The sequence below is a fragment of the Pristis pectinata genome, chromosome 13 (assembly GCF_009764475.1).
Source record: "Pristis pectinata isolate sPriPec2 chromosome 13, sPriPec2.1.pri, whole genome shotgun sequence".
Lineage (NCBI taxonomy): Eukaryota > Metazoa > Chordata > Chondrichthyes > Rhinopristiformes > Pristidae > Pristis > Pristis pectinata.
Window position 1 is genome coordinate 28,302,295 of NC_067417.1, and position 15,461 is coordinate 28,317,755.

Here is a 15,461-nt window from a genome sequence, read left to right on the forward strand (position 1 = left end):
ATAACCCACCCACACTAGGGGTTAATTGCAGTAACCAATTAACCTGCCAGCACATCTTTGGGAGGAACGCGGAGGAAACCCGTGCAGTCACAAACTCCAAACATATAGCCGTGGAAGTCAGGAGCAAATGTGGACTGTTAAAGCTAGGAAATAGCAGCAGTACCTGCTACACCATTGTGTCTCCCATATTCTTGTGCCTTTCCCAATTCAATTGCACAAGCCTGCCTCCACCATACCACCATCCCAGCATGAGCCTTGTGAATCCAAGGAGAAGGTAGACACAATGTTACTGCTTCTGTCACCAACATCCAAGAGCAATGATCTTTACACTTTGCATAATATGAGGGAAGCTTAGAGGAAGGGTTAGCATCTGGTGAGTCACCAGTCACTAGTCACAAGTGGACAGAAGCCAAGCCAGTGGGATAGGGTAGCTCATTGAACAGCTACCTACTGGGCTAGGTTGTGCACCAGTTTCAATCTAGATACCCCAGCTGAGGACGTAGATGGGGCAGCCTACATAGAAAGGCCAAAGAAATGTTTGGGCCATTGTCCAGCATGCTCAAGAATCCATGTGAGATGTCAAGGAGTGTGGGGGAGTCCAACACTAACCTTGCACAGATCGTTGCTTGGAGCCTGGAGCTCATCCATTCCACCACAGAAATGATGACCAGGACCACGTCAGCACTCACAAACCCATTGGTGGGGCAGTGTGTGATGAAGAGGTTTCAGCTTCCATTGCAGTGCAGGCAGAGGCTAACCAATGCCTGGATTCTCAGGTGGAAGCTCAAACCATTGCTATCCAAGCGTAGCTTGCTGTCAGCCAGGCGCAGATTATAGCCACCATAATGCTAAATTCCATTGTTGATAGGTTACTATGATAGCCCAGCTCAGTAGGTACAATCTGCTACCATCTCTCAGGGCAGCATTCATGATCCCATTTGTGCCACTCCAGTGGTGCCCTCACAGTTGGACTATATATTATCCAGCTTACCCAGAGTGTTGCCAGTACTCACATGACAGTGCAGTCCAAACGCTGGCCATTTGCACCAGTGCTGCTGCAGGTAGCCTTCACAGCCATCTGAAATGCCTTCTATTTCAAGGGAACAATTATCCATCAAGTTGACTGCAGTCTTGGAAGCAGAAATATGCTGAAATGGTAAGTCAAAGGCACACAGAAAGCAACAAATGCATTGGAGTCATAGAGTTATATATCACAATACAGGCCCTTTGGCCCAACCTGTCTGTACCTTCCAGAGCTATTCCTTTTGCCTGCATTTGACCCATATCACTCTAAACCTTTCCTATCTATGAGCACGTCCAAATGTCTTTTAAACATTGCAATTGTACCTGCTTTCTCTGGCAACTTGTTCCATATACCCACCACCCTCTGTGTGAAAAATTTGCCTCCCTTTAAATTTTCCCCACCCACCCTAAACCAATCCCTCTAGCTTTAGACATCCGTATCCTGGGAAAAAGATACTGATAATCCATCTTGTCAATGCCACTTATGATTTTATAAACCTCCATAAAATCATTCCTCTGCCTCTTTTGCTCCAGGGAAAACAGTCCCAGCCTATCCTGTCTCTCCTTTTTTGTGTCAAAATTGATTTGGAGCTTGCTCTCTGATTTTGCACAAAAGCAAAAGTTGATGGTGTAGTGTGGTTTGTCTACCAAGGTTTGGGCATAGCACATGGCAACTTGGTACCCACACAGAAGAAGGTGATCCTGGTTTGTATTACATGATATTGCTTCTTGATTGTTTTTGTAATCAATTTTACAGTCAAAATAATTTTTGTAATGCTTAAAAAACATTGTTATTGAATATCTAAGTCTTTGTGACTCTTGCAATGGATGCATATATACTGGCATCGCTTTACAGAGGTCTCATCCAAGTGTCCATTTATTATATGTGATTGGAAACAGTAGGAGTGAATAGGCTATTAAATTGCTGAAGTCATCCATCTTGAAAGTCAGCACTGTCCGCAAATGGCATTTGCATAAATGCACTTTTCAACAAGAATCAATAAATAGCTTTCAGAACCTGCAACTTTGGTTGAATTTTCTTTCTTTAAACCTGGACTACAAAGATCCATCTGTTAAAATGTTGAAAGAGTAAGACATGCAATTCAGCACAGAGAGAGAAAAAAACAAAAACTTGTGATAGAATATTATATTCTATAATGTGTGCATTATGGAATACAATATTTTATGATTATGGATATACTTTGCACTTCCACTCTATGAAGCTCTACATATGAACATTTCTTGCATAATATGCAACAAAGAATTGCTTTCATACTTTTTTTATGACTGCATCAAGATAACAATTTGGAACCTGGAGAATTTTCTGCAAGAAGCCAATATAGAATCATGATTTTTACATTAAATATTTAAGCAACATTCTGCATCTCCTAAGAAGTGTCAGTCATGATTCAGTTGGCAGAATTTTCACCTTTTGCAATAGAGGGTTGTGAATGCGGTCATAGTAACTAAGGCTGACATTTCACTTAAACCAATTAACTTGGCCTTTGCCATGTTACTGGTTGCAGGAATCTGCTGTGTTCAAATTGGCTGCTGTAGTTCCCGTGATACATCTGTGGCTGCACTTGAAGTACTATATTGCCAGTAATGCATTTTTGGTTGAAAAAGAATTGTGGAAAATGCTGTATCTCTTTCACACAGAAGTATCACAAGTGAAAGGTTATAGCCCCTTTTCCACTATTTGAAGGGGCACCTCTTCAACAAATGGCACCACTTCAATATCACACTCCGAATAATTTGGCCACACAACAGGTAAGCCCCTGGGTTCAGTCAAGTGCATGGTTCTACTGTCTGTCTACTTCTGTTCTGCACCCTTAAGGTAGCCGCATATCCCAAGACAAGGCAGGCTCTATCTACCCGAAGACACTGTTGGTGTAAAGAATACCACCCGTTTCGTTTGTTTCAGATTAAGTTCTCTACTTTTTTTTCAGTTCATTAATATATGAATTGAGCACAAAGGCAAACGCCGACAAGTTGAGCAAGTATTCACATTTCAGCCTCAGTGAGTCCAGATCTGCGCTTGCGTATTCAAACCAGCCGGGCTTCCCTTGTTACGCGTGCGCAGTACAAACTCACACGGCAGCCGCTCTGTGCTTGCGCGCCCTCTGACGTCACTCGTCCTTTGGGCTGAGTGAGGTCGTTGCTGAGGCCTATCCGAGTGCTGAGTGCTGGCTGCCGGCTCCCTCCCAATGCTGTCGCTCACCCTTCGCTCCGGGGCTTTTGCCCCCTACCTGTCCGCCACCTCTTACACGGTGGCGTCGCAGCTCAAGCCCCTAGTACCCGGCCTGGTTGTCAAGGCCGACGCGGTGTTGCTGGACCTGAAGCGGCCGTTCCTGTGCAGGGAGTCGATGCTGGGGCAGGCGCCCCGGAGCGGTGCCGCCGCCACCGCTGGCCTCAACGGTGAGTCCGGAGGCTCGGGCCTGGTTGAGAGGGGCTGGACCCTGCTGAAAGGCCACGGCTTCCCCTCACCATGCCTTCGGTCGGGTTGCTTAGTTTTAGGAAGTCCGCGGAGTTTCAGGGAACTGCAGCCGGCTTAAACTCGAGCTGAGGTTTCAGGTGACCTTGTGGTAACTAAATCCATCAGGCGGTTGTCATAAAACGGTCAGTGAGTAAAATACAAGTTTAAATCACGGGGCCACAAATAGCAAGTTACAAAGCTGATTAAAGTTATCGAACACAAGTATCCTTATGGTTTTGCATGACTGCTGCTTAGACTACGGCCCCAGTGCAGGTTTAAGCCACTACCCAGCCCGCTTCCAACTTCAGTTTGGACGAAGAACTTATTTAAAATGGGCTGCTAAGGCTTGTAGTCCTGGTTCAATTTTTACTCAAGTTTCTAGCTAAACTCTGCTCAACCTGTCTGAACTTTGACACTAGTCTGTGAGGGGTGGGAGAGCTTTTAAATTCAGGATGTGGGCGCTGCTGTAAAAGGCCGGATTCAAGGTCCAGTTTAGCGTTCAATAGGTGTTGAAGGGCAACAGTACTATTGAGGTGATGAAGAGCAACAGTACTTTTGAAGTACTGCTTCTAAATAGGAAGGTTCAGGATTTTCACTTGGCGGATTAATACATTTCCAGTTTAGAATTGTGATGGGGTTAGCAAGTTTGCAGATGACACAAAGATCGGTGGTGTTGTGGATAGTGTGGAGACCTCTCGAAGCTTACAGAGGGATATTGATAGGATGCACAGCTGGGCTGACAAGTGGCAGATGGAGTTCAATCCAGAGAAATGTGAGGTAGTACAGTTTGGAAAGACAAACTCCAAGGTGGAGTACAAGGTAAATGGCAGGATTCTGGGTAGTGTGGAGGAGTAGAGGGATCTGGGGGTTCCTATCCACAGATCACTGAAAGTTGCTTCATAGGTGGATAGGGTAGTTAAGAAAATTTATGGGATGTTAGCTTTCATAAGTCGTGGGATCGAGTTTAAGAGCCGCGAAGTAATGATGCAGCTTCACAAAACTCTGGTTAGACCACACTTAGAGTACTGTGTCCAGTTCTGGTCGCCTCATTATAGGAAGGATGTGGAGGTGTTGGAAAGGGTGCAGAGGAGATTTACCAGGATGCTGCCTGGATTAGAGAGTATGGATTATGAGGAGAGACTAAAAGAGCTAGGGCTTTACTCATTGGAGAGGAGGAGGAGGATGAGGGGAGACATGATAGATGTATATAAAATATTAAGAGGAATAGATGGAGTGGACAGCCAGAGCCTCTTTCCCAGGGCACCAGTGCTCAATACAAGAGGGCATGACTTTAAGGTAGTGGGTAGGAAGTTCAAAGGAGATGTCAGAGGGAGGTTTTACACCCAGAGTGGTTGGCGCATGGAATACGCTGCCTGGGGTGGTGGTGGAGGCTGATACGTTGGTCAAGTTCAAGAGACTGTTAGATAAGCATATGGAGGAATTTAAAATAGAGGGATATGTGAGAGGAAGGGGTTAGATAGTCTCAGGTGTGGTTTGAAGGGCAGCACAACATGTTGGGCCGAAGGGCCTGTATTGTGCTGTACTGTTCTATGGAATTTGCTATTGAAGAGGTCTGAACTGTTACAGTGTGCAATATAGACCAGTTACATTTGAGGAGGAAGTGAAATTTTAAGTGGTGCTTGTGTTGCTGTTTGATGAGCAGACTGCTTTGTTTTGGATGAAAGTTTGAATGTTCTTGGAGCTGCATGCACATAGGAAAAGTGACAATATTCCATCACATTCCTGACGTACCTGGCAACAAATTTGGGGAGTCAAGAGAAAGGTTGTTTGCTACAGGATATGTTGTTTTTGATATACTCTACTAGCTATGGGTTGCTACCAGAATGTGTCAAAGACAAATAATATGTGGCCTGATGATCACATTTTTTAATCACAGAATCCAGCCATGAACTGCCCATATCCATGGCCACCTTTTGATTTCCATCTCCTGCAGCACTCTTGTGTATTGGTCAATGATCAAAGCTAATTTAAGTTGCTTCCTTTCATATTTGATCATTTTTTCCACCAGTCAGAATTCCTTTTTGGTTCAAGGGAAAAAGCAATTCACCTGGTCTGCTTTGCCTCACCAATAATTGTTTCTTAACATTTATTTGTGGGATTTGTGCATTGCTGGGCAGGCCAGCATTTTTTGCCCATCCACAATTGGCCTTAATGTGGTAAGGAGTGCTGCTTTGAACTATTGCAATCCTTCAGGTGAGGATATACCCCTGAATCTCAAGGGTAGGTAATTGGAGATAGTCATTGTTTCAACTGGATAAGCCAAAACTTTCTGCTTCTATCCCAAGATCATTTGAGCACAAACTAAACCACAAAGGCAGGTGGCTAGAGTAGCCTTCCTTGAAGATTACAGTAATCCTGAACCTGCGGGTGGTCAGCACCTGAAGCAGAACAACGGGAAGGTACTGTTATATGAGTTCCTTAGGGCAGCATCTTAAGCTGCTTCCATGACCTTGCCTTCATCATAAAGTGAGAAGTGGCAATGAACGCTCATGACTGGGCTGTGTTAAATTCTATTCTTTAGTTAAGGAAACTAGAACCAGTTCAGCAACATCCAGCCTATGGTGCTAAATGCCAAGTAATATCTGTGTCATGCAAGTGACAGACAATTGCACCTGCAACAAGAGAATATCTGATTATTACTCGTGACATTATCATGGCTAAATCTCCCACCATGGACATCTGGGTTCACCACTTGGAACAGTAACTTTCTATGATGGTAGATGCAGATTTAAATGGGTAAATTTAGAAGTTGCTTTTCGAATAAGCCCGCTTCTCTCGAAGCTTCACCATGTGTTTTGGTACTGAAATACATAACAGTGTGCCGTAGCAGGTAGTTTGGTAAATCAGTTTATTATTGTCACGTACTGAGGTACAGTGGAAAACTTTGTTTTGCTTGCCATCCATACAGATCATTTTATCACATCAGTACATCGAGGTAGCACAAGGGAAAAGCAGTAACAGAATGCAGAATATAGTGTTACAGTTACAGAGAAATGCAGTGCAGATAGACAAATAAGGTGCAAGGGCCGTGACTACAGCAACCGTGCAAGGTTGGATTTGTCATGCAAACTCTACAAATCCACCAGAAAAAACATTGGGGTTTGCATCCTTGAGGCTTTAATTACTAAGTACACTCTTAACACTAAAACTTAACTCTCAAATATGAATTTTAAATCCTTCATGTATTGTAGATTTATAAAACTACTTACTAAATTTCTTGATCATTATTTCACTTTGATGTGACATTGAATTACTAATATTGTAATTTTTGATTTAGACTTTACAGAATCGTACAGCACAGAAACAGGCCCTGACAGTGATGCCTCAGTTAGGCCCATATCCCTCTATACCTTTCCCATCTAAGACCTGTCCAAATAATCTTTAAACATTAAAATTGTATCTGCCTCCTCCACCTCTTCTGGCAGCTCGTTCCAAGTAATTGCCCTCTGTGGGGGGAAAAACACTCGGATCTCCTTTACATTTCTCCCCTCTTACCTCGAACTTGTACCCTCTAATTGGTAATTATTATTGTCACATGTACCAAGATACCATGAAAAGCTTTGTTTTCCATGCCAAACACATCAAGGTAGTACTTAAGGAAAAGCCACAACAGAATATAGTGTTACAGTTACAGAGAAAGTGCAGGTAGACAAGTAAAGTGTTAGGGCATTGACGAAGTAGATTGAGAGATTGAGTTCATCTTTATCGTATAAGAGGTCTGTTCAAAAGTCTTACAACAGTGGGATAGAACTTTTGAGTTCTGGTGGTGCGTGTTTTCAAGCTTTTGTATCTTATGCCCAATGCAAGGGGGGAGAAGAGAGAATGACAGAGGTGGGAGGGGTCTTTGATTATGTTGGTTGCTTTCCCGAGGCAGCAGGAAGTGTAGATAGAGTCAATGGAAGGGAGGCTGGTTTTTGTGATGGACTGGGCTGTGTTCACCACTCTCTGCAATTTCTTGCAGTCTTGGGCAGAGCAGTTGCCATCCCAAGGTGTGATGCATTTGGATAGGATGCTTTGTATGGTGCATCTGTAAAAATTGCTGAGGGTCATCAAGGATGTGCCAAATCTCCTTAGCCTTCTGAGGAAGTGGAGGCACTTGTGTGCTTTTTTTGGCCATGGCGTCTAGATTCTTCTGCCAGAAGAATACTCTGACTATCTATCTGGTCTTTACCCCTCATAATATTGTAAACATCTATAAAGGCACACCTCTGCCTCCTGCATTTCAGTGAGAATCAACCCAACCTATTCCAATATCCCCTTGTAACAACATTCCTCCATTCCAGACAATATCCTGTGAAGTTCTTCTGCACTTTCTCAATTGTTGCAACATCTTTCCTTTAACTCAATGCTAGAACAGTACATAAAACTTCAAATATAGTTTAACTAATGGTTTGTACAGCTGCAATGTGACATGCCAACTCTCATATTCAGTGCCTCGGCCGATGAAGGCAAACATACTAAATGTCTTCACTACCCTATTCACCTATGTTGCCATCTTCACTGAGTTATGGACTTGCACCCCGAGGTCCCTCTGTATATCAATGCTCCTAAGATCCCTGCCATATACTCTATACGTACCACCAGAATTTGACTTCCAAAGTGCATTACCTCACGCTTGTCTGGATTAAATTCCATCCGCTACTGCTCCACCTAACTTTCCTGCTGATCTATGTTCTGCTCTATCCTTAGACAACCTTCGTCAATCTCTATGACTCCATCAATGTTCGTGTCATCTGCAAACTTGCTAATCAGGCCACCTACGTTTTCATTCAAGTCATTTATATGCATTTCACCCAACAAAGTCCCAGAACTGATCCCCGCAGTACACTACTTGTTACAGTCTTCCAGTCAGAAATATGTCCATCCAACAATGCCCTTTGCCTCCTATCACCAAGCCAGTTTTGGATCCAGTTTGCCAATATATGTTGGATATCAGGAAAGGTTCTTTAACCTGATTTGGTTCAGGAGATGCATGGGGACTTGCTGTCAAATTGTAACAGCCCCAAAGAGGGAATCTCACTGTTTTGGATTTCTTGATCATTGCTTAAGTAGAAGTGTAATGAATGGTTGGTGTGGTTTGTTTGCCATTGCCTTTAAAGGGGGACAGACTTTGAGCAGCAAATGAATACAAGTCTACCATAGATGTGCACCCAGAGTTGCTTCAGCTACTTGTCTGAAGTTGTATCACTGGCTAGTGTTTTTTGGGAAGTTTATTCTTAGTTTCATCTACGTTGGTTGGTAGTAGGATGTAGAAGAGTAACAATTCACCTTGTGTAGTTGAAATAAACCGTTTTCCTATTTGCGGTTTAAAGAGTTAAATTTTGAAGTATTAAGGTGTCTGCTCAAAATTGCATCCTATAAGTTCTTAATCACTTGAGTTCTCATCAAATTCTTCCTTATGTAAAATCTTGAAGATTGCACTCCTCTACAATTTATGTAAAATAAAATAAATAGAGGCTGCCTTGAGGGGCTTTCATGCAAAAATTCCTTTCAACATAATATACCTTCAATTATCTACAGAATAAAAAAAATTACTGAGAATGTAATTCATAAGAAATTTTCACTTCTCAAAATATACTCCAGTACTCTGTACTCCAAATGAGTTATTGGGTCCTGAATTATTCATGCTGGCTGTAGCTGAATGCTAAATCTGGAACTAATTTACACAATTAACTTTTTTTCTTTCCTACCTCTCCGCCATAACCAGCACCACCGACATTGTTTCCAGACACACTGTTTTTAGTTATATTTTTTGTGCTGTCATATCTAACTAATTGGAAAATTGCTCGTTCACGGCAACTCTTCCTCAGAAGCCGTGATGGGATATTTGCAAAACAAAATCATGGCAAGCGAATAACTAATATGGAAGTCATCTAATTTGAAGATTAGAAGTTTTAAAAAGAATGCAAGTTTTTTTCTTAGATTTCCCTATTATAACAATGATTAGACTTAAAAAGTACTACTGCAAAACATATTGTGATAGTCATTTAGGACTGAGAGGTGTCATAGACGGATTGAAAATAAGAGCAGGAGCATGTCATTTGGTCCTGCTCCACAATTCAACATGATCATGGCTGATTATCTGCTTTGATGCCCTGTACCCACTTTTTGCACATATCCCTTAATCTCTTTGGTATTCAAAAATACTTACCTTTTCCTTGAATACATTTAATTACCTGGTTCAAAAGGTTCACCACCATTTGGATGAAGAAATTTGTCTTGATCCCAGTTCTAAATGGCATTCTTCATATCCTGAGGATGTGACCTCAGGTTCTGGACTCCAGCCATCTGGGACATCCTCTGGATTTGGTATGTCTTATCCTGTTTAAATGTTACAGTTTTCTATGAGATCTCTTACTCTTCTATATTTCAGTGAATAAAGACCTTACCAATCTAATCTGTCCTTAAAAAGCAGTCCTGATACCCTAGAAAGCAGTCTAATCAACATAAATGCAAGTTTTTCTTTTATTAGAGTTTGAATTTTGGAAGCATTTAGTGCTTTTTCTTTTAGTTGAGTAGATCTTTGTCAAAAAATAGGTGTTCTGGATTTAAGGCTGGCATTGATAAATCTAGGGACAGTAAGACCGCAAAGTGATGCACATAAACCCTTAAGAGTAAATTAGCAGACACAACTTGCAGTTTGATTTCAACATATTTGCGACTGAGGTCATTTATGTACCAAAAAGGGTGAAAAATTGAAGTGAATAGCCAGGAACTGTGGAAGTCTAAAGCAATTTAAATGCTTATATACATATCACAATGACCAGAGGCTAGAATATAAAAGGGAGGAAGCATGTGAAATGTTTTTTATCTAAAGTTTTTTTCTGTTGTTCTGAGCATTGTTTAGACCTTGTAAGGAATACCATGCAGATTTACCAGGAATATTACCAGGTTTCCTGCTGAGGGGGAGAGAGAGATAAAATAGTCTTGAACTTCCTGGAATAAATAAAGTGAAGGAGTGGTTTTGATTGAAGTGTTTACGATTTTGAAACCTGAATACCTTTGTCAGGACAAGTAAAATCTGATCTAGACCATTCAAGAAAAAAACTAAGAAGCACCACCGCATGGTATTGGTGTGATATCCTCTCAAATCACTAAGTCTGAGGTTTTTGTTTCTGAGTTTTTGTTGGGCAATTGTATTAATCAGCAATGAAGCCACGATGGGTAATTATTGAATGTACAGACTAGAGTGATCTAAACATCTGGCAGAACAGGCCCAAGGGGCAGAGTGACCTGTGCAAATCCAGTGTTTTAATACTGTACTTCGCACAAACATTCATAATTGTTTGTCAGATTTTGATTGGGTCTATTTCTATTTGACAAAGTATCTGCCCCCTTTTGCCTTTCATTTTGTTTTCTAAAACATAGAAGAGCAACTGACACCTGGTTTCCTCAAGGCTCCAAATGGCAAGAATTCAATGTAAAATCAGTTTGAAATGACTTTTCAATTCTAACTTGAATATTAAATATCTTTACAGAAAAATGAAACCATATTTCTTAATATTTTGAAAATACAGATAAGTGTCTCTGACCAAAATGTTATTTTTTTGCTTTATCATATTCAACGTAAATTTCTTTAAACGACGGCAATTGTGTTGTTGGAAAGTCACTGGTCCTCATTTCAAATTTGGAAGATGGTCTGCATCATCAAAGATGAATTGTTAATCACACCATGGCACCAACAAAAAAATCGATCAAGATATTGCTTCCATTTGTAGCAACCTTGCCTCATTTACTGTTCTTAACACCTTTTGTCAAAAAAAATTCTGATTTGAGTTAATTCACTCATGACATAAGAATTATCGTAACTATGCACATCTTATAGTTTTGAAATTCAATGACCTATCTCTAATCTAGTCCTGTTATTGCAAAATGTGTCATATTGAAATTAATTTGAGCATATGATTTGCACTGAATTATTTTGCTTATAATGTCAGTACTTTATATGGAAGCATAGAATAAAGCTTCACTTTTAACATTTTTATAACAGTAACATTGTAATAAGACCAAGCTGCCAGCAATACTTTATTGGGTGTCATTTCATAAGTTCAGAACCAGAAAGGGTGAACAAGGCCCATCATTCAATACTACCAAGACAAAAGAGTAGAAGCAAAATTGAATTTCTTGCATTTCCTTCCTCTTATTCCACTGTGTACTCTCCTCTCCTACCAAATTCCTACTACTTCAGTCCTTTGCCTCTTCTACCTCAGCTTCTTACATTATACCCTTTTATTCTCCCCTTCCCCACCCACCTACCTTCCTTCTCTCACCTGGACTCACCTATCACTTGCCAACCTGTGGTCCTCTCCCTCCCTTGACCTCCTTATTCTGGCCTCTGCCTTCTTCCTTTCCAGTCCTGAAGAAGGGTCTCGACCCAAACGTCGACTGTTTACTTCCCCCATAGGTGCTGTCTGACTTGCTGAGTTCCTCCATCATTTCGTGTGTGTGTTGCTCCAGATTCCAGCATCTGCAGATTTTCTTTTCTCTTGAATTTCTTGCAGGCAGCTTTACCAGGAAACTACCAGATGAAGTAGTTAACTTGCAAATTATGACATAGGGCCAAAACATGTTGATAGATGAAATGCTGTAGTAGGCATCCGGTAAGATGCAACAATATGCTTGATTAATGCCCATGATCAATTAGCTTGTTAACGAACTTTATTTTTATTTTTTGAAATGTACAAAGCCCATCTCACAGATCAAATACTGAAGCTGGGAGAGAGAAGGATAGTTGCACTTACTTTCCTTGCATTTTTCTTTCAGAATATCTCAGAGCACTTTACAGTCAATGAAGTCCTCTTGAAGCATAGTCTCCAATGACCGAAGCATGGTAGCTGTATTGCATGCAGCAAGCTCCCACATAGGGCAATGTCTAAAATCTGTTTGAATGATATTGATTAAGGGTAAATATTGGTCAAGACCACAGGGAACACCTCTGCACCTCTTCAAAATAGCCATACAAAAGATTCCATGGCTGGGAGAACAAAATGATTTAATATCTCATCCATGAACTGAAGTGCGAGCCTAAATTTTTGTGCCTGAATCATGTCCATGGAATGAAATTTATCATGACCATCCCACATCAGATAGGCAGTAGTCGAGGTGGTCAAAGTCTGTAGTGGTAGATTTTAAAAATAAATATTAACTTGCATAATATATTTATTTGGATGTGGCACTGAAGGTGTATTTGCTACAAAGAAGAGTTGGCCTGCCACCTGCCTTGCCCTGAACTCCCATAATGTAAGAAGTCCACAAAGGTGAGAAGTTCAGTGACAGCTCTGTCACTAATTCCATACAGTTAGCTGTGGCTGCTATTTCTCTCCTTTCCTAAACCATATGGCTAAACAACTTTCTTTCTACCCAGCAAACCATACTCCCAGACAAATGACTTCCCTGAAATTGCATCTTCTTCTAGTGTCTCTTGCGTCCCTACAGTCTCATTCCAAATTCAGCTGCTCTCTCAAACCTACTTTCAGTAAACTGTTTTTAACCACCCAATTTTCTATCCTGACTCTCATGCTAGAGGATACTGTTATTTTTTGTCTTCAGTATCCTCCTTGTCCTGAAATCTGCCATTTTCATCCTCTTAAACAAAAGCCTTGCAAACTATATCATCACATCTCCAAGCTCCCTTTCCTCTTGGGTCAATGAAATACTAATTGTCTCCAAAATTCTTGTCTTATCCCAGAGTTCTTTAGTGAATCTTTTAATGGTTTTCCCATCTGCCACAGTATCTAATTGACTGTAAGCTGCTAATAACACTGAGAAGGATTATAACAGAGGTTGTCTATTCCTCCTCAACCTTTTCAACATGTGTGCAGAATTTGATGCAATTGACCACACCCTCGTCCAGGCATCCACTTCCCTTGAGCTACGTGGGACACTCTTTAAAATCTAACTCTTTGACTAAATTCGTGGTCATTTGACCTAATGCGAGTCCTCATTATTCCTCGAACACTTTTGCTGAATGCTTTGGGACATTTTATTTTGTTAAAAATGTCATATTTATGTAAGTTATTGCCCTATGAGTATTTTTATCACTCATCAGTGGACAGGAAAATAGAACACAGTGCAAAACAGTCAGTTAATTTACTTTGTTTGTGCAACTGTCTAAATAGATTTATACCTTTTAATGCCAGTAAGTGTGATTAATATGTTACTGGACGCATCTTTGCAATCATGACATCTTATTTCAGCCAAAAAGTGCCGCACAGCTGAAGAAACTACAAGGATAGATGACTAAGACCTTGGTCAGAGATATATTTAAAGAATTCATTTATGGAGAGAAGAGGGGTAAGGAATCAGCAAGAGTTAGGGTCAAATTCCGGAAGTTGGGTCCTTGGCCAATGATGATGAGGATATGGGAAAGCAAAAGAGCAACATTAGGGGAGAGTGGATGTCTTGGCATAAAATAAGGCTGCAATTGGTTGTTAAATGGAGCAAGATCATGCAAAAATGAAAATTTTAAAATCCGTGCATGGTTTAACCCTGAAACTATTGTAGGTCAACATACGCAGGTGGGTGATGGGTGAATGAGACTTGTTGCGAGTTGGGATAAAGGCAGCAGAGTTCAGAATAGAATGAGGGTGAGTAACCAGAGTGTTGTAATAGTCAGGTTTAGAGGTAAGAGGCATGGATTACAGCAGAGATAATTTGAACTAAAAGTTCCAGTGTTTGTTTTTAAGTTGGAAAATAATGAAGTGCTTGCTTACAGTGAGAAGCTTTGCCTACATTGTGACAGTGTAAGAAGAAATGGCTATTTTTGCCAATGAACACTAATTTGTTATGAAGGTGATGCCAACAGTGAGGTAAAATAAAACTTTTATTTATATTGGTTACTAATAGCCAAGGGAACAAAATATTTCAACCTTAAACTGTTTAAGCTGGAAAAAATCTGGATCAATTGTTTAAGTGTACCAGTTTGAGAGAATTTTTTGTCATTTTATTTTTGCACAGTTTCATCTACAATTCGATATGCGCACAGCGATGTCAGCGTTCCAGATTTCTCTGACTATAGACGGCAAGATGTTCAAGATTGCAGGAAATCATCACAGAATAGCAGTGATACCAGGAAAGGGTTCTCCTACTTGCTAACTGGGACCACAGCTGTTTTTGGTGCCTATGCTGCAAAGAATGTTGTCACCCAATTCATCACAAGCATGAGTGCCTCCGCTGACGTACTGGCATTGTCTAAGATAGAAGTTAAGTTGGGTGATATTCCAGAAGGCAAGAACATGACCTTCAAATGGAGAGGCAAACCTCTTTTCATCCGCCACCGTTCATCCAAGGAAATTGAGAGTGAGCAGGCAGTGAGCCTAGCTGAGTTGCGTGACCCCCAGTTAGATTCTGATAGAGTAAAGGATCCACAGTGGATGATTCTCATTGGTGTCTGCACTCACCTGGGCTGTGTACCAATAGCCAATGCTGGTGATTATGGTGGCTACTACTGCCCCTGCCATGGATCTCACTATGATGCATCAGGAAGAATCAGAAAAGGCCCAGCTCCTCTTAATCTGGAAGTTCCACCATATGAGTTCATTAATGATGAACTTGTCATTGTAGGTTAAATTTATTAACTTTAAATTGAACACCTTCCAGTTTTACTGCTGTGTCATCCATACTATGGCAAACTGAACATTCATTGCACCAACCTGTTATGGTAATTCTTGTGATTTCTTTGGATACGGGAGTAATATGGTGTAAACCAGGCTTGTCTTCAATAAATATCCATTTTATCTTGGCCAGCAATTGTGCTTCTATTCTTGAGAAATGTATCTTTGATTTTGGTTTACCATCTGAACTGGAAAAGTCAAGATTAGTACTTAAACTTACGGGATTCATAAATGTTCACCCTGTAGTTATTTCTACACTTGTAACATTCAAATTTCCTGCCTAAAATAAAATACTGTACTATAAACTAACCTACCCTTGTAACATGATT

At 40.8% G+C, this 15,461-nt stretch overlaps 1 protein-coding gene across 1 annotated transcript; it reads left to right on the forward strand.

Annotated features, from left to right (window-relative positions):
- Positions 1-3,139: 3,139 nt before the first annotated feature.
- LOC127577531 (cytochrome b-c1 complex subunit Rieske, mitochondrial) lies at positions 3,140-15,260 on the forward strand. The gene is made up of 2 exons (XM_052028779.1): positions 3,140-3,441; positions 14,477-15,260. The coding sequence occupies exons 1-2, from the start codon at positions 3,231-3,233 to the stop codon at positions 15,085-15,087; spliced, it is 822 nt and encodes a 273-aa protein (XP_051884739.1). The 5' UTR covers positions 3,140-3,230; the 3' UTR covers positions 15,088-15,260.
- Positions 15,261-15,461: the final 201 nt, after the last annotated feature.

What these genes read in the sequence shown, in the direction of transcription:
- LOC127577531 (XM_052028779.1), top strand. Translation starts at nt 3,231, where the DNA reads ATGCTGTCGCTCACCCTTCGCTCCGGGGCTTTTGCCCCCTACCTGTCC. An exon ending in CGCCACCGCTGGCCTCAACG is followed by an intron (nt 3,442 to 14,476) that starts GTGAGTCCGGAG and finishes ATTTTTGCACAG; the next exon opens with TTTCATCTACAATTCGATAT.